Source organism: Pleurodeles waltl, chromosome 11 (assembly GCF_031143425.1).
Source record: "Pleurodeles waltl isolate 20211129_DDA chromosome 11, aPleWal1.hap1.20221129, whole genome shotgun sequence".
Taxonomy (NCBI): Eukaryota; Metazoa; Chordata; class Amphibia; order Caudata; family Salamandridae; genus Pleurodeles; species Pleurodeles waltl.
The window spans coordinates 7,008,931-7,033,458 of record NC_090450.1 but is presented as its reverse complement, the minus strand read 5'-3'; the positions used below and the strand labels follow the sequence as shown (position 1 = coordinate 7,033,458).

Here is a 24,528-nt window from a genome sequence, read left to right as displayed (position 1 = left end):
CAAAGCTTCTGGGGTTTGTTTTAGGGCAAGAAGATGCCCTTCCTGCACAAAATCCGACCTGCATGCAACGAGGGCACCCTTGGGACATGACACAGTGGCGCCCTCATTGATGCTAGGCTGCCCGTTGTGAGCCTGCGCAGGGGAAAGGAGGCGAATGCACTGTGGTGCCTTAAGTACGGCACATCCCTGGCCTTTCCCTGCCCTGCAGTTCAGCACAGCAAGGTGACTTGCGGCACTGCGTGACTCTGCCATAGATGCTGCCCCTAGTCTTTGTGACGAGGCTTTGGAGGCACTGGCGAAATAGTGAGTTGTAGTAAACATGAGACTCAGACGAACCCCAGTATTTACAGACCTCAGTTTATTTGTGTTAGGCCTAAGTAGCTCACCTAGACATACATCTTATCTTTTCCAAATACCAGGTTGTGACATGGCAGGTGTGAGTAACACATTCATTCAACATCTGCACTAGAATCCAGTTGTCTAATGTTAAGTCCCAGTTGATAATTCAATGCTGGTCTACTCTAAATAGAAGATTGCACCATAGCAGGGTCCATACCACAGACAGTAGCCCTGGGGCACAGGAATGTGTGCCCGTCTTCTGCACCACCTGAGCACTGATGTTTTATAGAATGCTGATGCTCGTGCAGCACCTTTTGAAACGCTAAAGCACCGGTGTACACATAGCGCCGAGTTCTATCATGTAAGAGAAATGCTTAGCTTCTGCGCCCCTGCTGTTGTAGTGAACTGTGCACAGAGGCAAAGAGACTGTCAGGAAGTGCATTGACCGTGCGCCACAAAGAAGTGGATAACTCAGTGCGCCCCTTGAGGGTAGCCCTCTGGATGTGGGAAACCCCATGGACCCGCTAGACATCCACCTGCAGGAGGGGACAATCACTCACTGATCCTGCCTAGAGGGTGATCTCTGTCCCTCTTTGAGTTGCAGGTGAAAGACAGAGCAGTTGTTTTCACTCCGCGGTTCACTAGTGCACTGCCCACTGATTGTGATTGGGTGCACTGTCCCTGTTTGCACCTGTTTAAAGGTGCACGGTGGCGCTAACTGGGACAGTGGAGGTGTTACCTAATATGTGACCCAGGTGTCTGTGGCTAAGAGAGTACAGGCTTTTCTCAGTGTCAGGCAAGGTGAAGGTAGCCTGACCTCTGCTTTCTGCTACCTGGAGTACCAGATTCTATAACAGGGAAACCACAGCTAGTACTGGAATGCAGGTCTACTACCAGGCCTGGGTGAGTTACTCAAACTAGAAAAGGAAATGTTTAATACTTGGGAGGAACTGAGGATACCTATGAACATAACCTTTGCCGGGCCTAGTGAGGGCGAGTCCCTGTAAAGGCACAACATGTACCACAATGTGGCCTCTTTGTGACACCATGGAATTAACAGTCCTATGTTCAAAGCACACTTTGGGCCAGAGAGAAGACCAAAGCTGAAAGTGACTTGTGGTGGTTCCTTCATGTTCATTCACTCACACAGAAACAAAGAAAGTCAAAAGACATCAGGAAGGATTTACAAAAATAAGTTTGCAGCTATTCGCCTTTATGTCAATGCTTAGCTATGGACACAGTCATCGGATGCACGGAAAGCACAGGCCTCATGGATGGAACTGGATCCGTAGAGTGGAAGTGGACCTTCAGACACAGTACTTCCAGAAGCAGGCTGCAACACAAGAACAAAAGCAAAGGTTACTGAGGGTGCAAAGCATCTCCTATCCTTAAAAGCTTTTTTATGTCTGGCTACCAGAGCTGTCCCCAAGACCTCATTTATTCAACTGCTCTAAAAATTACAATAAGAGGTTCAGTTAACCGTGGGCTTTGAGTCAGTCCCCTTCAGCCATTGGCTTTCATGTGCTTTTATGGACTTCCCATTGCGTGTCCATCAAGGCCAGTTTAGGGATAGTTAGCATGTCCGAGTTGGGTTCCTGTTTTGGTGATGGGACGTCAAGAAGGCGTTCCCCAGTCACTAGAGTCACATGATCTACTTGTTTTTGTATTTAAATGACTTTACCAGGTGCTGTCAGGAGTTTTTCAAGATGAGGTATGGGGGAATGTTGCCTTGCATGATGCAGTGTTTCATTTTCTTGCTAACATATAGTGTACCTTTGAACACGGGGGACGGGTTCAACAACAGCCCATATGCAATGTCACTGATAATTACTTTTGTACACAGATCAAATTCAGATGTTACAGTGGAGGTCCATCTGGTTCCTAAAGGAGACACTACATTTCAGTTGATTGTTGCACCTGAAAGTGCTTCTGGTGCTAAATATGAATCGTGTTCCTGCAAGTTCTCCAGGTTCCTGCTGGAGTCACATTAGCTATGGTTTTACGCCACCATAGCTTTCAACTAAATGTGATGTCACACTGATGCACGTATTTTACACTTCTAACAGCTTACATCTTTCACACCTCCCATGAAATACTGTGACATGAGATGTTGGTCTACAGACCCACGTGTACACGAGTGCTAGTAACCAAACAGTGAAGACTTTTGCTTATGAATTGCTTATACACTCATGTTCCATTTGGACTGATAGCTAGTTTGGCTTTACAAGACTGATAATGAAGCATTGAAGGAAACAATGACCCTCGTGAGCCTCCGTACAATCATGCAAACTTAATGACCTTTCACTTGTCTCTCCTTCTCCCAGCATCCCCTAGTCTGTTTCAGTCTGTGCCACGTTCAATACTCCAGCACTTTCTAAATCCGTCTAATTCAGGGTGAATTCAAAAGCACACTACATTATTCCCCCCCTTTTGACAACTTACTGCTACCCCAGTTTAAACCCTTTGATTGTTTTTCTGCAGTGGACTGGTGCAACCAACAGCGGTGGAGGGGTGGGTTTACCTGGGGGATTCCACTGCAAGATCCTGTCCCACAGTAAGACATTGAAATGAAGGCAGATTACAGAGTTTCTGCCATGAATGTCGAAGATGGGAGGAAGAGTAAAGAGAAGCCCAGGGTGCACAGCATCTCCCCTCCAAACCCAATGATTACCAATACACCTCCATATTTAGAGAAAATAAGTTAGTCTACAATGAGTGCATTGAGTACCCAGAACCAACTCCCAACAGCCTCCCCGGCAAACGACAGAGAAGCCCGCAGACTGGTTCGTATAATGTGTCTTTAGATAGAGAGCTCACCTTAGAGAGTCAGGAGGCAAGAAAGGAGTGTGCAGACCCTGCCGTACCAGGTGAGAAGGGGACAGAGGACAGAGTGCAAGCGTGCAGAGAGAAGAATGTATGGACCGATCTGTGGAGATAGGTGTCAGGGTGGATGACAGTGAGTCGCAGTGATGTATTTACAGGCTCTTCGAAGGGCTGGTAGAGCTGGGTGAGAGTCAGTCATACACCAGGAGTAGTTGGCCTGTGAACTGACAGGAGGAACAGCTTTCTGGCTCTTGATAAACCTTTTCTAGTCAATGGATCTTTAGATTTCTCAATAGGCAGGTCCATTCTTTGTGGGTCTTCGAACCATCTGCAAAGCTCTCAAACCAAGGTCTATCCTTCTTACATGTGAGGGAGGGTGGAGGATATCTTCAGCTAGGACTTCTTGTAGTCACTATTCGGACACAGTGGATCTGCAAACTTCCGATGCACAGTGATCAGGGCGCACAGTTAAGATCTGCAACCCGAGGTGGACGTGCACGCTCTATCATATTTTATCTAGTGGCTTTCCTGACTCAATAGCTCACTACCAAAGAATGACTGTGTATGGTACATGATGGAACATAGTGACCCTCTGGGCCTTGAGTACAGATGAGACCACTTCACCGAGAGCACCCACCTCGTTTGTTGGGATGTGACGGCGACAAGTCCTGGATACCATAGGGAGCCTCAGGAGATTTCCCTTGAAGAAGATGTTCCTTCAGCCTTTCCAGCTGTTAAACGTAAACACACAGGGCAGTGAATCTACAGCCAAGGAGCACACAGAGCAGTGAATCTACAGCCAAGGAACACACAGAGCAGTGAATCTACATCCACGGAACACACAGGGCAGTGAATCTACAGCCAAGGATACAGGCACAGCAAGACCTGAGTCTAACCAAATCTCAGATAGGATCAGCAGGGACTATTGTGTGAGGAAAGGCTAAGGGGAACACAGACAAGTCTACCCCAAAGGTCACACTGGGAAAAAACTAGTACCGGTACTAAAACAAAATTAATCAACCAAGTAGCTAAACAATGGGCCAGGTTTGAAAATCCGGCCAGTTTTGAACATGTAAAGACATGCTGTATGAGTATTTCGCAAGACATGGGAGACTTCATGCTTTGCAGCAATGTTTGTGGTAAAATTAATGAAATCAATAGTAACATCCAGCCCACCTGGCCATAAGGCAGGCCCACAAACTGCTAAAAAACAGCCCAGACACTGATCTGTCAGACCAGCCCAGCGGGCACTGCCTGGTTGCCCTATAGGCCAGTCGACCCTATTCTACCCAGTGGCTCCACAAAACTCCACTGTTACTTAAAAAGTTAAATATGTACCTTTGCATTTAAAGCGGCAGAACGTCCTGGTCAGACAAACATGGGACACACAGGAAACCGAGCCTCTGGAGTTTTACAGACTTGCTCCTGGTTCCGGAATATTGTCTCATACACTTACTGTTAACCTTACCAACATGGCGTCTGCGTTTCTTCTTCTTTTGGGGTCTGCTCACAGGGCTGGCAGCCATTAACAACAAGCCACTCTGGCCAACAGGGCTATCTACGGGCTCACTGGCCTGCAGAGCAACTCCCTAGCCTTCCGTCGGGGCCACTCCACATCTGGTGGAAACCGACCCTTGACATGTGTTCACAGGCGCTCTAAAATAATCCTCACCCGCCACGTCACTCCCACAGAAGGTCTCATATTGGAGTACGGAAATGCTGAGAACAGCCACTGAGCTCTTTTGCAGATTCCATGGCTGACCATCATGATCACTCTAAACAGGATGCAGGGGATGAGCTTTAGAGATGCCTGGCGAACAAGAGACTATCACTCCTATCCCCTGACCACCCGCTACCTCTTGCAAGAGCAGACGCGACTCGGCCCCCAGTTCAGTCTTAGCTCCCACACTGAGTGCTCCTGTGTGCAAGCGCGTCCTGGTTTACACCCACCCAGGACATGCAGTTACCGCCTCCTAGTAATCAAAAGCTGCTTACTGTTTCTTGTAAGGGGTGTCCATTGTTAGCAAAGGCTGGACACAAGCCAGGATTTAAGGCTCTCCAGGTAAGGTAAACGGATATAATTTAATCTAAAAACGAATTCTTTGCATCCTGTACATCTGACAGAGCCCCTGGCCTCGATGAACAATGCTACACAATACACAGACCCACTCTGACATTTTTTTGTTGACTAATTTTAGAGTGAACTATACAATCGCAGGAGAGAATTTGTCAAATTTTAATTTATATTCCAAAAAATGTAAATAGAGCTTCATTAGCAAAAAATGCAGGGTCCAAAAGTTATTGTTCTGCTGAATGCCATTGTTGCCAATTACCGAGACTGCCTAATTTTGAGAGCACCTTATGCCAAGTCCGTAACAAAGGCCCCCACAGTCCCTGCAGTGCAGGGGCAGTGGGGGAGGTTGAGCTCCAGGGGTGCCCTCAGCACAGCACCCTGGCGAGGGGCGAGGGGGCCCTCAGCACAGCACCCTGGCCAGAGAGCTGCTGAATGAGTCCTGAGGGGGGCCCTTCATGTTCTTCGCAGGGGGGCCACCTCAAGTTTCTTTACGCCACCGCCTTATGCCACTTTCTCACACCACCCTAGACTTCTTCTTGCTTCATGTCACTCTTGCGAGGTGTGTTCAGTCCTTTTATCCCTTTGTCGTTGATTTCATATCTTTCCTTGCTGTCCCTTTGCCTCTGCGCTATGTCTTTCTGGTCCTTATTGGGTTTCCCTTTTCTGCTTTCTCTCCATCTTGGTGAAAGTTGGGTTATGTAAAATAAGTCCTGGTCCTTGAAACTGAGTGCCAGGAGCCATTTCTTTCACCCGGGGGACACGTTAGGCACTGCTCGCTCACAAAGTGAACATAACTTTGTGCCAGATGTAGCAAAGGGTTTTACCCATTCTGTCTCTATGGGAAAATGTGTTCGTACATATGGCCCTTTTTCCCCAGCATCTGACACAGAAACCCAGCTCTGCTGCAGACTAACCTGTTCGAGCTGTTCCAGTTTGTTCGCCATTTCCACTTCTGCAAAAACAAGAACAGTTGTTAGCAAGAGTTGAATTCTTTCTACCTCTGTGTTCAGCCAAACATACGCTGATAACAGAATTTTAATGGAAGGGGAAATGGATCTCAAATATCAGAAAAAAATCACAGAGGAGGGAAAGTGGAGGAAAGTGGAAACACTACTTAATTATGCGAGCTTCTTCCAGTCGAAGATCACCCCCCTCGCAGGAAGACAGTCTCTTTTCTAAGTTTCTCACTGAGTTTACAAGAGTTTAAAGTAACGAGTAAACAAGACAAGCACTTATCAGCACAGCTGGCAAAGACAAGTTAAACAATGCAGAAAAAACTAGAAACCTGCACTCAAAAAACATTTAAACTGCTTTCTAAATGAGCTGATCGTACAACCAGCAGCTCCTCCTGTTCCCTAAGCATAGTCCAGGATGCCATTCAGTGCCTCCCTGTCCCGGACTGAAAGTCGGACACATGAACAGTGAGTTGCGGGGGAGCTTCCATTGCCGAGTCGTCGAGGGTTGGTGTCTCAGTGGTGTAATGCGCCTACTCCAGGGGCCGTATTACAAACACACAGCATTTTCGTTATTTGCATCCCGCACAAGCAAGGACAGTGTAGCATATTAGAAAGACTTTGCTGCCTCGGGGCAGCGGCAAACTGGCCCTGGACTTTGGGCAGCGCATTCAAGTGAAATACGAATCAGCTTTGAAGCAGCCGCTCTGTGTTTCCCTGTGCAGTCGGCAACCCACCGGCACTTTTAGGAGGGATGAGCGATCCCTTGCAGTAATGTGCAGTGAGTGACTGCACCCCCTGCGGGGGGATGTTTGAGGGGCCCATGGAACCTCTTTCTCCCCTCCAGAGGGTTGTTTCAGAGGGTTGTAGTCAGGGGGTGCAACAACAGTGGCCATCTTTCTGTGGCACACCCTCAGTACACTTCCTGAGAACGTCCATCCCTGTGTGCCTGTGTCTATAATACGGCACGGGTGCAGAGGCAAGGAGATTCCCTCATGTGTGTGGGGCCGCACCCCCCTGCCAATGAGCGAATGCCCTCTGATGACAGCGCTAGAGTTATATGTGCACCAGCGCTATCTATATTACAGAAAGGGCCGCACAGGTGTCTGCGGCCCCTTCTGTAATACTAAAGTGCCCCGGGGGCATACAAAGAGGGTGCAAATGCCCGCTTCACCACCAGGGCATTTTGTATAATACAGCCCCATGAATCTTTCTTTGACCTCATGGTCACAGGTTCAAATCTCAGCACCTTCACTCAATATTTCATCCTTCTGTGGTTGATAAAATGAGTATCAATGTTCCCTACTGGTATCCTCACTTGTCTCATGATCACAGACTCAAATCTCAGCATGTGCGCTCAGACTTTCATCTTTCCATGGTTGGTAAAATGAATGCCAAGAAACAATGAACATGTGTTATTTCAGTGCCAACAGACTCAAGGTTGAATGTGTGCTTTATAAATTATTATATTCTATGCAGATGCAGAACACCCTACAGGGTAATTCTTTTTTATATACACACTATCCTGCCGCCCATCTCATTTCTGCCCTTACCGGTCCACTCATTTTGCATGTATAGTGCTTGACAGCCCACCTGGGTAGTGTCTCTTAAGAGATTGGCATTATCAATGCACATTTATTCGGCACAGGATGGAATTCTGCTTTGCCTCTGTGCAAATCCTGGGTAATATTACTGTGTGTTTCCCAAAGATGGCAGTCGGTCTCGAAACGCCCCTGGGAGTAGTGCAGCCGAGAGTACACCACGTGGTGAACCAACACTCATCAGGAGTGGTTGTAGGCTCTGTGACATTGTTTTCACTTACACCATTGGTGTCAGAAGCAAGATGGCGCCCCATGAGGACAGTCTTCTGCAGGGACCCACAACATCTGTGTAGAACCTGGGAAGGGGAAGGAGAGATCTCTGCTGTGGGCAGGAAGTTCAGACTCGGGCCTGATTCAGATATTGGTTGGTAGTTTCTCCGTCACAACGTTTACTGCCTCTAGGGATCGTAACATGGCCGACAGAGTACCCGGCACATTTGTGACGGAGTAATGTGTCCGCCAAACTCTAAATCAGGCCCCAGGGGTCTGTTTTAGATGTTGGCGGAGGGGGTACTTCATCACAATTGCTGATGGATATCACATCTGCCAAAATCTAAATCCCATAGGAAATAACCAGATTTCGATTTCTGCAGACGGGACATCTGTCACTGCTGTGATGGAGTAACCCCTCCGCCAATATCTAAATCAGGTCCAAGGTCTCTGTAAATATGCCAAGTGGAGGCTTTTGTAGTGTGGAGGGCGTGGGTGCCACTCCCGGCACCAGGAAGGATCCTCGTGAGCCGCATCATTTCATATACGTAATACACCCCGTTGGCAGGTGGTAGTTTTCAAAGTTCCTTTCTGTGACCTCACACGACCCTGGATATGAATTTAGCATCCCACTGGTTCAGAAGTGGACCTCACCTCTTGTGACTCCAGGCCACTCGTCTCCCTATAACATTGGACTGCTGACTTTGTGGGGTCACAGTCATGTTTTGGGACACTTGTCAAAGTGTGCCTGCGGTACCCCCACTGGATTCTCAAGGATGCTGTGTTATGTTGCGAGATGGAAACACAAATGGTACATGAATTGCCATTTAGTGCCTTTATCTGCGTTGTGTGGGAGTAGAGAATGTATTTCAGCCACAGGCTTGCAAGTGACGAGCATCTGGCTGTGTCTCTCTCTGCACACACAGGCCACAAAGCTTCCTGTGCACATCCTGGTGGAGGGACTTTCCGAGGCCTGGTCACCACACAAGACATGTTTCAGAAGAGCAGAGGCTGATGCTGACCCCCCTCGGGAAAACCCCTGCGTGGCCCCACAAGACATGTTTCAGAAGAGCAGAGGGTGATGCTGACCCCCCTCAGGAAACCCCCTGCATGGCCTGTCCCCACGGGTGAGAGTTTGACATTCCGGCACGCACAAGGTGTGCACAGAGGGGGATTTCCATCCTATGCGCAGACATGAGGAGGTGTGCATACTCCTCCACATTCCATCGTGAGGAACTATGGGAACTATGAGGGTGTTTTATAAACCCGTGACTTGGCGGAGAAGTGTCTTCCTTCCAGGGATGAGGATTCCAACTAACCAGGTCAACAAACATGATATGGGTCAACGGGCAACTTCCTCAAGAACTTCCTCAAGCACTATCTGGCAATTCTTCTGTCTTTTTAACATAAAATATTTCAAAAGTTAAGCATTCCTACTTTACATTTTGGTAGTGCTCGTTCAGTTATTTTGGTTTGCATCATCTATTTTACTCCCTTTGGTGCTTTCTTTCTGTTCTTGACACTGCGTCTTATTTGTGTCACAAACATCCCTCAACATCTCACCCCTCAGCTGTTGGCTCTGCCCCACACTCCCACAGTGGTAGTTTGGTTGTATGTAAGCCAAAGAAAGAATGTGGCTGGTAGGTTTGTGTGAGTCTCAGTGCTTAATTTGAGCCGGTGATTACCGGTGCTCAGCACCGGCACTTAATTGTCAATGCTAGCACTTATGACAGTCTGCCACATGGTAGCGCTGTCCGTCTAATGTAGAAATGAGCACAACAATCTTTTATTAATTCAATGTACATTAAAATGACTTTTACCTGATGCCCAAGCCATTGTTAGTGTTGGGGGCCTGGAGTAGTCTAAATTCTCACATTTGTAGCTTTGTGACGGTTAGTAGTTGTGTTGGTACTGACATTGGCATCACTGGCAATGAGTGCTGTTTGCTGTTGTGACCGCCTAACAAGGGTCCTGGCACTTATTGTTTTGCAAACTAAGCACTACGTGTGACATCACCTTTGTGATTGGCATTCAGAGTAGAGTAAGCTCAGGCAGCTCGGAGATCTGAGTGTCATTAGCAATAAGTACACACAGGCACACACAGATTGCAGCTTTTAGAGTCTCTCACATAATATACAGTGCAATACCTCTTGGTTTCATACCGGATAACCTATTACCCTACCTAAGAAGGCCATTTGCTGACAGGACTCACTTTAAAAAATGTGGAAATTGGCTACATCCATGCGTAAACCAAAGAGGAACCGATTTCTGATGTGCCTTCTTGGAGGTGGGTATGACTTCTGCTGTTGGGGGTCCAAGTATATTATGCCCTTCTTACAATACCATGATGCATACATTCAAGACAAGTGTGGCCCCTTAAAGCTGGTACCTCAATGGCCCCACGTGATACTGAGTTTCCCAGGGTGGTGGGAAACAGCCACCTCCTTTGCCTGTGCCGTCTTTCTGCATACTGCCCATAGCTCTCATGATGCCCAGTTGGACTCATGAAACGCAGTGTTCGACACCCACCTCCCTTTGACCCTGTACAGGCCAGAGGGCATGGGGCTTATGTCTCCCTCCAGACCTCCATACTCTCAGGCCTGGGCAAGGACATAAGGTCAGACCTCTAAGTGGAGAATCTCCGGAGTCCATCCAAGGAGGATGGGGCCCAGAATCGCTTGTGTTGGCAGGTAAAACTGAGGTCCTGGTGTGGGGGGGCATATATCCTGAGTAGGCACCACCACAGGTGGCTCACATTGAGGAAGAGAGCAGATCTCCTGGCATCACCAGAATCATCCACAATACTTTACACAGAGAAAGGCATCTTCCTGAGATGAAAAGAAAACCACTACTTGGGAAGGTCAGCTTCTCTGAGGACCAGCTTTCACCCTATTGACAGGAAAGTGTCAGAGACATGTAGCCAGAGGCTTTTCCTCTCCCCCTCCAAGCTGTGGCATCAGAGAGGGGATGCTGCTGACCCACTGCCATGCAAGCTTGGAGGACCATCTGGTGTTTTTTATCTAGAGGTTTAAAGGGTACCTAGAGAGTTCAAGACCTGGGGTGAGACAACCCTTGCATGACAGAATATCGCCACAAAATTAACACAGACAAAATATATTGAGCAACAGAATAATGATTTTACATACTTGCAATGCGAAGTACAGCAATACTGAGTATAAAATAATATTGTGGACCAAAGTATTGATTTTACATAGGCAAATATATGTATTTACATGCATTTACCTTTATTGTAACATATATATATATATATATATATATATATATATATATATATATGTGTGTGAACATTTTACTAAATATGTAAAAATAATTTATTAATTTCTATAACATGTATTCATTTAACCACAAGTAAGTTTAAAATAACTGTTAAAAAGATATTGAAAAAAGCAGAAATGTATCAACTAAAATATGTATTCAGTATAATTTCAAAATATAAGATCAGAGACCTACATGACACAATAAAGCATAATAGACATGTGTATAAGTATTATGATATTTAAAGGCACATTTAAAAATATGCTATATAATTATAAAACTGTCACAATACATTTTACAAATAAGTGACTAAACCTAATATTTGTCAAAGACTAACATACTAGAAAATAATTAAAAAATAAAAAGTGAAATAAAAACGTTTCTAAAATCTATATTTTTCAAATAAATAACATCAAAATATTAGCTATGAAAATATTGAATGAAAGAAAAAATAGTAACCAGACTCCAATTCAAAAACATTACAAAAAAGGAAAGAAAAAACTTATTCAAATGCACTACTGTATTTACATTGCTAGAAACGAATTAATTAGTTTAAAAAATAATAGATGTGAGGAGCCAGGGCATCAGATGTACTAATCTAAGTCCAGTCAAACAGACAGTTGGGAAAATGCACACAGTATGGAGCAAATATATGATTGTTACTCCAGTCCAACAGGCATTGGGGACCGTCCAAACATAGGAGGGGTCAGAATTATTATTGTAACTCCAATCTACTAATAATGAGGAAAAAGCATAAACTTGTGAGGGAGTATAATATTTACCTTCAAAAACTAAAACTCAATGACATTTAAAATTAAGACTATATAATAAAAAATAATAAACTTAGAACACATTTCATAAAACGAACAGTAAACATCAAACTCATCAATAAAACAAACAGTGACAGTGAAAAAAGGGGGGCGGAGTCTGGCCGTCTGAAATGGAAGAATTACCCAAATAGCTGTCAAAAAGCCTCCTTAGAGCCAGAATGAAAGGAAATATACATGTGATAACAGCCACATAACTCTGAAGTTATTTCTGAAGTGAGAGAGGATAGTTCTTAATTGAAGCCCGGCTGCAAATCACCTGAACAGGGCCCCTCAGCTGAGCAAAGAACAACACTTTCTGTCAGGACACAGAGTCAGCTGCTGAAGAGATCAGGGGCTTTCTTCTGTTTAAACTGCACCAGGGGAATTAAGTTACTGTTGGCCTTTGGTTGAACTCTCCACACAGCACAGGGAAGCCTCTGACAACTCTCAACTCAGAGGTATTTTCTCTTCATTTAACTGTTCACTCTCCATTATGTGAATGTGTGAGCACAGGAATTTCTTGTCAGCAGAGTGTGTGGAGCAAATGGAGTTTGGAAAGTGAATGTTGTACACCATTTCTGAAGCTGAGAGAGCCTGTGAAAGATATTCATTCTGTCAGGAAATACAGCCAGTTTCTTAACAGATAAGTGGAATTCCCTTTCTTGAGAGGTGAAAGGCTGCTGTAGGGGAAACACATGAACTTTCACTTCTGAAGTATTGCTCTTCATTTGACAGTTTAGAGTCTGCTACCAATTAAGTAAATGCTGGAATTCCTATCCGCAGAGGGTGTAAAGCAAATTTTGATAGGCAGGCAAAAGATGTGAGCTATTTCTGATGCACTGGTTCTCAGGGACACCTGTCTGAAAGCATTCAGTCATTATTTTTTAAAAGTCTAGAAGTCTGTGGCAAAGACTAATTCTGTCAGGAAACACAGCCAGCTGCTTGTGAGATAAGTGAAAAGGCTGCTGTAAGAGAAGCATATGAGAACTCTCAACTCTGAGGTGCTTCTCGTCACTTAACTGTTCAGGATCCATTACGTGATTATGTAAGCGCAGGAATTTCTTGTCTACTGGTGTGTGGCGTAAATATAGTTTGGCAAGGGAGTGTTGTACACCGTTCCTACAGCTGAAAGAGTTTGTGAAAATTACTCACTCTATCAGGAAACACAGACAGTTTCTGAAAAGATATGTGAAATTCCTTTCCTTGAATGTCGAAAGGCTGCTGTATGAGAAGCATATAAGCTTTCACTTCTGAGGTATTTCTCTAAATTTGACAATTCAGACTCTACTACGAAATTAAATAAACAACAGAATTCCTATCAGCAGAGAGGGTAAAGTGAATTTGGATAGGCAGGCGAAAACTGTACAACATTTCTGATGCGCTGTTTTTCAGCGATGCCTGCTTGAAAACATAAAGCCATAATTTTAAACTCCCAGATGTCTGTCACCATTTATAGTGTTAATATCTATCCACTTTGTGAGTCAATTGGATACCATATCTGATTACTAAGCTGTATTGAAGTATAACAGTATGGACAGTGGCAAATCTAATAGAAACCCTTGGTTTACACAAAGAGTAGGGAACACTGTACCTCCAGGCACGTCTACCATTGTCCCACTAGACTTTGCTTCTATGGACCATATTTTAAAAAAGATCTCTGCCGTGGGGCAGGGATTGGGATCTATGGATGGAAAAATGCAGAGTATTGAGGTCCAGATATCTGGCACCTAAAACAAAAAGTTATAGATTTGGAAGACAGGGCCCAAAGAAATAACATTTGTTTTTATGGAATTCCAGAAAAACTGGAAGTCAATAATGATGTGAAGAACTTGCTACTAACATTAATACCGCGGCTACTGAACATATCTTTTGAGCACCCTCTTGAGGTGCAGAGAGCTCACAGAATTAGATCAACAACTTCAACTTAAACTCTTGAATCTAGACCTAGACCGATTATAGCATGCCTCTTACGTCATGAACAGGTCCGCCAAATATTAACAGCTGCTCGTAAACATGGTCTGTATGACTTGGAAGACCATAAAGTATTTATTGCTGCAGACTTCTCCACTGAAACCAATGCCAAACGAAAAGCGTTCCTGCAGCTTAGGCCAAGACTTCACAAATGGGATATCAAATATGGTCTTTTAGAACCTGCTACAATGTGGATCACAATGCTTGGGCAATCAAGGGATTACACAGAGCCTGAGGATCTGGTACGCTTCCTGGACAGTTTGGATGCCCAACATATGGACTCAACACCACCACCCCAGAACAAAACATCTATGAATAGTCCGCTTCAATTTCAGAATGATCCATGAAGCCATCGTACCGGTAGATTACACGTCCGTACCTTTAAGAAACAGTTTGACAGAGATAAAGAAGTCCACTGCGTAAAGTCACTCACACAGGAAAATCCTAGAGACAAATCGAGATCACCTCTCAAGTCACCCACGTCTTTAAATAAAGTAACTGATGCTCAACCTTCTATCACTTCTTCCAGCTAGATGAGTATATTTATACATGCTATGTATTAATCTAATGTTATTACTGATTTACTGCAGTTATTCATTCTGATGGATATGATTTATTTCCGATCCTCATATATTGTTGTTCAATAACCACGTAAATTTCCTACTGTATTTGTATATGCAGATTTTCTCTTGGATGGATTTTAAAACTCCATGGAGTGGTTTTCTCATAATCTGTTTACCATGATGGGTTTTCCTTTCCTCCCCTGCAGAGTCTGGGTTTCGAATTGAGGTTTAGACCCGCCGACGAAAGATACATATTCTTTAATCTGCAGTGTTCTTTTACATTCTAGCACTTAGAACAGTGTACGTACACTATTTAGAGTTTAATGTTAATGATATTTTATGATTATAGTTCCACATATTGGTTTCAGGTTTACTATACTCCAGATAGTTTTTTTTTTTTTCCTCCAGTAGGTTTCCATTATCACATTACCATATAATTTATCTACTACCTCTTCCCTTTTTTAGCATATTGACCCAGTTTCACACAGTACAAATATACTCTAACCTTTCCAGTCAGCATCATGACAAGTCCTATGCAAATTGTCTCTCTCAATGTCAATGGCTGTACTCGCTACATTAAAAGGAAGAAAATTCTTTCCTATTTAGCCTCCAGATATACTGACATTGCTCTCATCCAGGAGACTCATCTATCTGATATGGAATAAGAAAAATTAAGACGAGATTGGGTAGGCCAGATTCTTTACAGCTGCAAATCCCCTTCTCACATATCAGGAGATGCTACATCCCACACTACAACTAGGAAAAGTGGTGTAGCCGTCTAATACGGAAATCACTGCAATGCCAAATACTACAGTCATGGTCAGATGAGGATGATAGATTTCTTTTAGCCAAGCTTACAGTTGGTAATAATATATTAGGAGTGGGTTCCATGTATGCCCCTGTTGGGACTAAAGCCCCCTTTTTCCTTCATCTAAATAGAATTCTAACAGAAATGGGAATTTCCAGAATAGTTTTGGGAGGCGATCGGAATCTTGCCCCAGATGATATCTTGGACAGAACCGGTTCCCTGGACATAAATCACGGTAGGGATGGAACCATAATGGGAGACATCAGAGAAGATCATGGTTTGATCGATATCTGGTATTTACTACATCCGTCAGATAAGGGGTTTACATATCACTCAACAGTACATGATTCCCATTCTAAAATAGATTACTTCCTTATTTCACATTCTATTACACCACAAGTACTAGATTGTGATATTTTAGAAAGTGCACTGTCAGATCATGCTCCTATCAGTCTCCTGCTTGATTGCGGTCTAAACATCCCTTGTAGGAAACCATGGCGACTAAACATATCTTGCTACAAACTACCGGCAGAAAAGTCACAATTACAATCACATTTGACTACTTATATGAAAGATTACAAAGGCTCAGTTTCTTCTCCACAAATCTTATGGGCAGCCACAAAAGCTACTATTAGGGGGAAAATTATGAGGGATTCCTCAATAACAAATAAATGCAGAATAGAACAAGAAGCCATTTTGGAAAATGTTATCAAAACACTGACACATACTCATTTTAGTAATCCAACTGAAGCTTCCAGATGCAGATTGGAAAAAGTTAAGATAGAACTTAATACACTATATACTTCCAAAGCAGAATATATGCTATGTAGACTTAAGGCTCGCAATTACGAACAAGGAGAAAAAGCAGGCCGTTTACTAGCGGCACGATTAAAACAGCGAGAAGCTATGACAGCTATTCCAGCTATATATAACCCTGAGGGTAAACTAATAACTGAGACTCAAGCAATAGCTAATACGTTTGGAGATTATTCTACCAAGTTATATAGTTCAGAAGTTGATGATGACCTCCTCAAAGAACAGGAATTCTTTGATAAAATAACACTCCCCTGTCTCAATGAACAGGACCGGCTCATACTGGCGGGCGAAATAACAAAGGGTGAAATTGCGCGAGCAATCTCCAGTCTCCCACACAATAAAGCACCGGGAGAAGATGGTTTTCCTGGGGAATTTTACCGTTGGGTAAAACCACAAGCAATAGATGCCCTTTATGAGGCTTATAAAGAAGCAGAGGAAACTGGTAGTCTCTTCTCACTCTCAAATAAAGCTATCATAACTGTCCTTCCGAAACCTGAGAAAGATCCATTATACTACAGTAACTATCATCCGATTTCTCTTCTGAATACAGACTCAAAGCTATTAGCCACCATTCTTGCCTAAAGACTCAAACAAGTTATCTCTAAACTCATACATAATTCTCAAGTTGGATTCATGTCAGGCAGAAACTCTCGTAGCCATCTCTGCACTTTGGCTCACATACTTTGGTTTTCCAAAGAATGCTGGAAAAGACAGAGTAGCATAATCCTTAGATGCAAAGACGGCCTTTGACCGCACTGAATCGATATATATGTTCCGTACATTGCATAGGTTAGGATTAGGTAATGATTTTATCTCTAAGGTTAAATGGTTATACAAGAGACCATCTGTACAAGTGAATTGTGGGGGTTTCCTTGCAAAACCCTTTTTAGTGCAAAGAGGTACCCGCCAGGGTTGCACTTTATCGCCCCTCTTATTTCTTCTTGCACTTGAACCACTGGCAGCTGGAATAAGACGGTGGTCACAAATTGCAGGCATTCCTACACCAGCGGGCATCTCAAACTACTTCTATACGCGGATGACATATTACTCACACTTACGGATCTACCTACTTCACTCTTGGCACTCATGTCTACTATTTCTCGCTTCTCAAACATTTCTGGATACAAAGTCATTTGGAATAAGAGTGAAGCTCTCCCATTGTCCCGGGGCACAACAAAAGCAGCTATCTTAGGCTACAATTTTCAATGGAAGCGGATCGCCTGAAGTATCTAGGTATTTATATCAACACAGGTTTAGAACGTATGATTCAAGATAACTTAGATCCACTCATTGCTAAAACGAAGTCAGAATATGAAAAATTGTCCCATCGTAACCTGTCCTTTTTGGGGTAGAGTCCAGGCAGTGAAAATGATTATAATGCCTTGTTTCACATATGTTTTAGGTATGTTACCTTTGACAGTTAAAATATCAATACTGCGAGACGTTGACAAAGGTATTAAAACCTTTATTTGGGGATCTCTGAGACCTAGACTCAAAATCTCCAAACTGATTGCTCACAGGTGATCTGGTGGCCTTAGTTTACCATGCATTGAACATTACTATACAGCCCTCCATTTATCTCAATTGGTTTATCTTTGGCCAAGACAGGATGACCCCCCACTATGGGTTCTCATTGAAAGGCAAACTTTACAGGCATCTTCAGGTTTGCAAATGTTTTATACTCATAAATTGCCTGCTTTACAAACTTCAAACCCTATTATTCAGTCTATGCTTAAGATTTGGATACACGCCCACAAACTCTTTAGGAGTAATCCGATGCTACATAATAAGGCTCCCATATGGCATAACGCTGATATTAGAATAGGGAAACAGACAATTTCCTGGGATACACGGGAGAGAGCAGGTATTCTAATGCTGGATCATTTATTCGCTTTAAAAGGCGATCTTAAAACCTTTAGGATGCTTCAGATAGAATTTCAACTCCCTAGCTCTCAAAAGGGGAAATACCTACAATTGAAACAAGCTCTACTTAGTAGACTAGGACCATTTATGTGGATACCTGAGGATTCCCCAGTCGTACAATACTTAAAAACTTGGGGGAAATTGAAAGGAGTGGTCTCTGGATTTTATGATCTCATTGTGCATAAACTACACTCATCAGCATTACTAGCACAACTCCACGTCAAATTGCAAGGGTTACTTAATGTAGCGTATTCCAGTGAAGACTGGACGGATGTTGTTATGAACATGGATAAAGGAATCTGGGAGGCAAGAATGACATTTACTCTTTTCAAAATTCTTCATAATTGGTACTGGTCACCACAAAAACTCAAGGCAGCAGGTTTACTACACCATTCTACCTGTTGGAGGTGTCCTCATGAGGACTGTGATGTCCTACACATTTAATTTTGATGTGCAGTTTTGACGGAATACTGGTCTTCTATAACTTCCTCTCTACACAGAGCTATACATGTGCCCATTCCTTTAACAGAAAAAAATAGTTGTATTACAAGATGTTACTGATCTCCCAAATCTAACAAACCACACAAGACGATTGATTGCTATTGCACTCACTGTATCAAAAATTTGTATATTACGACATTGGAGAACACCACAACGTCCTACACATGATGAATGGCTTAGTGAAATGTATAACGTGGTATCATATGAAAAGCTGATTTACAGATTGCAAGATAATGTTGGGATTTCATCCAAATTTGGAAACCCTTTCTAGCTAACACATATTCCATTAACATTCACACTTAAATGTTTTCTCTTTCTTTGTCTCCTATCCTTTTTAAGACATTTTTATTATTGTTTTGAGTCATGCTGTTATTATTAAGACAATTGACACTTCACCCATAAACACTGTTATCTTAAGTAGGATTTACTGCTCACCAATTCAACACTGTTGAATTGGCAGAGATATCTCCATTTGAAATGTTATATGTGTGGATTTGAATGATATTACTATCTCAACTATCTTCTAACAACTTATAATGTATGGTTTAATACATCTTGCATAATTCTTTCTTTCCAGATGTTCTTTTATAGGTCTACTTCTAAGAGTTAATGCACAGATGGATGCCTTATAAATATGCTCATATATTGCATTTATTGATATATGTATAATGTTTTTTGTGTTTAGAAATCTGAGAAGTTAATATTTCATAATATTTTTCATATATGGCTATAATTTGATGTTTTGTTTCTCTATTTAACACAGTGTGTATATTGACATGTACTTCTCAATAAACATATACAAAAAAAAAAACAGTGAAAAAATTGTCTATGACTTTAAATAACTGGGTACAAATGTATTTTTTTAATTATAAGAATTTAATTAGAAAACAGGATATGTAAAAATGAAATCAAAACATCAAATCCAAAACATAAAAAGTCCACACAGGCCTTTGCAAAAATAAATGTATGCATAAATACTATATCAAATATTATTTGGCAATTTAAGAAGTAATTATGAATACACTTATTACATTCAGAAAGTAAAGGCTACCTTCATGAATGAATTACTAACTCATTCTCAATTCTGAATTACTTTAATATTTAATATATATATTTAAAAACTACCCACTCTATCGCCTAGTAAATCTCATACCTAAATTCAAAATTTAACATACAAATCACCACATTTTGTTACATTTAAACAGATAAAAAACAATGTGAACATTTATAAAAATAAAATATTTTAATATGTAGTTATAAAAACTATTTACTCAATACCCTAAGAAAGCCCATAATACTAAATTGAAATTTAATACATAAGTAAAAAATTAAAAAATACAACTTTCAATTAAAAAATGCAATACAGTCAGGAGATTAATCATTTAGCGTAATATGTAAGTAAGAAATAAACACTCCCAACCCAATCTCTAAATTAATGACCAATCCAAAATACAAATGTAATGCATAATTAAAAAACTTTATCAACATTTAAAGTAATAACTTGGAATTAAAAGATATAACATCATTGACAAATTAATTAACATAAAATAATATAGAATCAAAAGTTGTACCCATCCAATCACCAAAGAACTTAGTACCCTGAAAAAATATACATTAAACTAATATTTAAAAATAAATTATAATGATGTTAATAGTACACTGAAATTATAATACAATACAATATCACACCATAAAATAAAAAACAACTCTAAAGCAAACAATATTTCAAACTTTGATGCAATAGTAAAACCCTTGTAAAACGGTATACTTCCCTTTGATAGTTTGTTCCACGATATTTTTGTAGCTCTGATATTTTGATCACAATTTAATGGTTGGACAATATTTTTGAGGTGATATTAAGGTGGATTACTGAGGTGACTGCAATGCCCATCAGTCAGGAAACTCAGAAACCTTTGTACAGTCATCATGGATCCAATCCACATCACCAGAGACTGTGAGAGATTTTTGGATTGTGCACTGTACTCACAGGGAGAGAGTCCAGTCACCCTAGGAGTGATAACAGGACCCCAAAGAGAGATGATTAGTATTGCTTATGGGGTCAATGCACACAATACTCAGAGTCAGTGAAAATTCTGTTCTTAATACTTGCCAGACCTAAGCGCTTTTCTACTTCTTTACAGACTCTCTTGCAGTGAATACATTTACAGTAACACCAGACACACTCACAGCGTTGTGCTTGATGACAGCCAGAGTCATTGATTGCTTTGTCCTTAAATTGAGTTGGTGGTGGGCTTCTTAGAGGTTGGGGCAGATAACAGTGTAGAATGTTGGGTCTATCTTGGCTGGTTGCTGGGCTGTTTTTTTTATTTTTAACTATTTTCATTACTTACTTACTCATTTTAGCCAAACGTGATGGATATTGTTTTCACAGCACAATAACGAAAAGCAAGTATGATGAATATTGAAAAAAAGGAGGTATAATGAAGAGCTGATGGGTTGGATACTGACAATGTAACTTATCCTAACCTAAAATGTCCAAGAGTTGGAAGCTGAGGCTGAGTTTCTCTCTGGGGGGGTGCACAGTTTCCTGGGCTTTAGGCGGGGCTTTGGGTTTGGAGCTCTGCGAGTTGGACCCTGTCCTTTTGCTAAGTTTTACTTTGGACACAGGTGTCTAGGAAATTCTCTGTGCTCGTAGGTGAGACTTGGACTTGGCACTAGGTTAAGTGTTGGGCTGGAATAGGGTTTAACTGGATTGTTCTGGGTTGGGCCAGACCAGGCAATAATAGGGTTTAGGCAGTGATATAGGTAGGCCTGAAATGAGCTCCAGTCAGTGGTGGTTTATGCACTTAGCTGAGCTTTGAGGTGGGCTGCAGCTTGGATCACTGGATCAAGGGTTGCATAGACTGGCTGCGGAACGGGGCTCATCTGCACAGGGCTCTGGCATATACTGGGCTAGGCTTCTTGCAGGGTTGGTCAATGCTCTTGGTGGGCTCAGAAGCCTTGGCATGGTTGCAAATGTGATTCAGCCAGACATCTTCTTGGCAGTCCTGTCATAAGGCCTTGAGGCTAAAATGATGGGATTAGAATAGGAATTGTCTGTACCCGTGGTCGGATTGTGGAGACGACTGCAGGGTAGGCTTTTAACCTTTACCCATGGCTAGGATGGACAAAACTGTGGGATTTGGACTGTGCTGAGCTCTGGGAGAGACTGTGGGTTGAGCTGAACTTCAGACGTTGCTGGTCTGACTTTGGCTTGGCTACTGATGGAGCTACATCTGACACATTTGAAAGATGTGATAGGATGCATTGAGGCTACTCTGGTCTTGGATCATGGGTTTGGGTTGCCTCTAGACCTGTCTGGACTGTGCTCCCAACTGTGTGGTAGAACTGCCTGGTCTCTGGATTGAGCTCTTAGTAGAAGAAAGCCACTCATGCTGCAGGGTAAGCCTGATGCAGACTGATTTGCATGCTTTTAACTTTGTGAAGCTGATTATCAGTGAACTGCTCCTAATCCATCAAGACCTAGAATTATAAACTGGTGCCTCCCCTCAGCTTATCAAACATCATTGCAGCATGTGCTGTCTGTTGCTGTGCCCAGACTAAGGAGTTGAATAATGCCTGTTCCTCTACCTAGAAAGAAGCCTGAAGATCCATCTAAATCTCTGGTGACCTCCTCTGCTTTTGTCGATGACCATGCCTGTGTAAGAACCTGCGGGACAACCCAAGGTGAAGGGAGGCATGGACACAGTGCTTCGAAGCCATCTGTACCCTCGCCAGATGCCACAGGAGGCTGCTTCAACAACTACATCTACAAGTCTTGGAGACCTAACTGCTGACTGCTCCTGCAGTCACTCTCCTTCCCATGACCAACCCTTCACGATTGGCATCTCTGTGGACCCTGATGCTTTGGTGGTGGTCCAGTGCCCAGATGACTAATACGTTAGTTGGATTGAGAAATCCACATCTCAAATGACTTGCAACCCCTAAACCCAAAGCAAGGGGAACCCCTTTTATCCCAGTTGTGACAAGGCACTGTCCTTGACTCCAAGGCACTATCCTTTTGAAGGTTAGTGATAAATAGTACTGCGATTTGTTTTAATTGGTCTCTTCACCTTTTTCTCAGCCTTTGCAGTCAGTGGTGTTGCAGAGGAACAAGGTAGCTCAGTCTGGCAGCAAGACTCCTGTCCTCCATTTTACAATATTGTGACCTCAGTCAGGGATTGTAGGAGGCTGGACTGGCTTGTAGTGAGTACCTAGGGGTACTTACACCTTGCACCAGGCCCAGTTATCCCTTATTAGTGTATAGGGTGTCTAGCAGCTTAGGCTGATAGATAATGGTAGCTTAGCAGAGCAGCTTAGGCTGAACTAGGAGACGAGTGTAGCTCCTACAGTACCACTTAGTGTCATATGCACAATATCATAAGAAAACACAATACACAGATATACTAAAAATAAAGGTACTTTATTTTTATGACAATATGCCAAAAGTATCTCAGTGAGTACCCTCAGTATGAGGATAGCAAATATACACAAGATATATGTACACAATACTAAAATATGCAGTAATAGTATTAGAAAACAGTGCAAACAATGTATAGTTACAATAGGATGCAATGGAGACACATAGGGATAGGGGCAACACAAACCATATACTCCAGAAGTGGAATGCGAACCACGAATGGACCCCAAACCTATGTGACCTTGTAGAGGGTCGCTGGGACTATTAGAAAATAGTAAGGGTTAGAAAAATAGCCCACCCCAAGACCCTGAAAAGTGAGTGCAAATTGCACTAAAGTTCCCCAAAGGACATAGAAGTCGTGATAGGGGAATTCTGCAGGAAAGACACAAACCAACAATGCAACAACGATGGATTTCCAGTCGAGGGTACCTGTGGAATAAGGGGACCAAGTCCAAAAGTCACAAGCAAGTCGGAGATGGGCAGATGCCCAGGAAATGCCAGCGGTGGGTGCAAAGATGCTGCTATTGGACAGTAGAAGCGTAGGTTTCTGCAAGAACGACAAGGGCTAGAGACTTCCCCTTTGAAGGACGGATTCAACACGCCGTGGAGAGTCGTGCAGAAGTGTTTTCCCGCTGAAAGACCGCCAACAAGCCTTGCTAGCTGCAAATCGTGCGGTAAGGGTTTTTTGACGCTGCTGTGGCCAGGAGGGACCAGAATGTCGCAAATTGCGTCAGGAGACAGAGGGGACATCGAGCAAGACAAGGAGCCCTCTCAGCAGCAGGCAGCACCCGGAGAAGTGCCAGAAACAGGCACTACGAGGATGCGTGAAATGGTGCTCACCCGAAGTCGCACAAAGGAGTCCCACGTCGCCGGAGAACAACTTAGGAGGTTGTGCAATGCAGGTTAGAGTGCCGTGGACTCAGGCTGGACTGTGCACAAAGGATTTCTGCCGGAAGAGCACGGAGGCCGGAGTAGCTGCAAAAGTCACGGTTTCCAACAATGCAGTCTGGCGTGGGGAGGCAAGGACTTACCTCCACCAAACTTGGACTGAAGAGTCACTGGACTGTGGGAGTCACTTGGACAGAGTTGCTGGATTCAAGGGACCTCGCTCGTTGTGCTGAGAGGAGACCCAAGGTACCGGTGATGCAGTTCTTTGGTGCCTGCGGTTGCAGGGGGACGATTCCGTCGACCCACAGGAGATTTCTTCGGAGCTTCTAGTGCAGAGAGGAGGCAGACTACCCCCACAGCATGCACCACCAGGAAAACAGTCGAGAAGGCGGCAGGATCAGCGTTACAGAGTTGCAGTAGTCGTCTTTGCTACTATGTTGCAGTTTTGCAGGCTTCCAGCGCGGTCAGCAGTCGATTCCTTGGCAGAAGGTGAAGAGAGAGATGCAGAGGAACTCGGATGAGCTCTTGCATTCGTTATCTAAGAAATCCCAAG

At 43.1% G+C, this 24,528-nt stretch overlaps 1 protein-coding gene across 2 annotated transcripts in view; it reads right to left on the bottom strand.

Moving 5' to 3' along the window:
* Positions 1 to 341: 341 nt before the first annotated feature.
* UTS2B (urotensin 2B) overlaps positions 342 to 24,528 on the bottom strand; it is a 140,160-nt gene continuing 115,973 nt past the window's right edge. For both annotated transcript variants that reach the window (XM_069212777.1, XM_069212776.1), the window contains exons 3-5: positions 6,151 to 6,188; positions 3,800 to 3,893; positions 342 to 1,672 (exon numbers count right to left, since the gene is read on the bottom strand). In XM_069212777.1, coding sequence (XP_069068878.1) covers positions 1,647 to 1,672; positions 3,800 to 3,893; positions 6,151 to 6,188 — 158 coding nt within the window. In that variant the 3' untranslated portion in view covers positions 342 to 1,646. The remainder of the gene's footprint in view (positions 1,673 to 3,799; positions 3,894 to 6,150; positions 6,189 to 24,528) is intronic.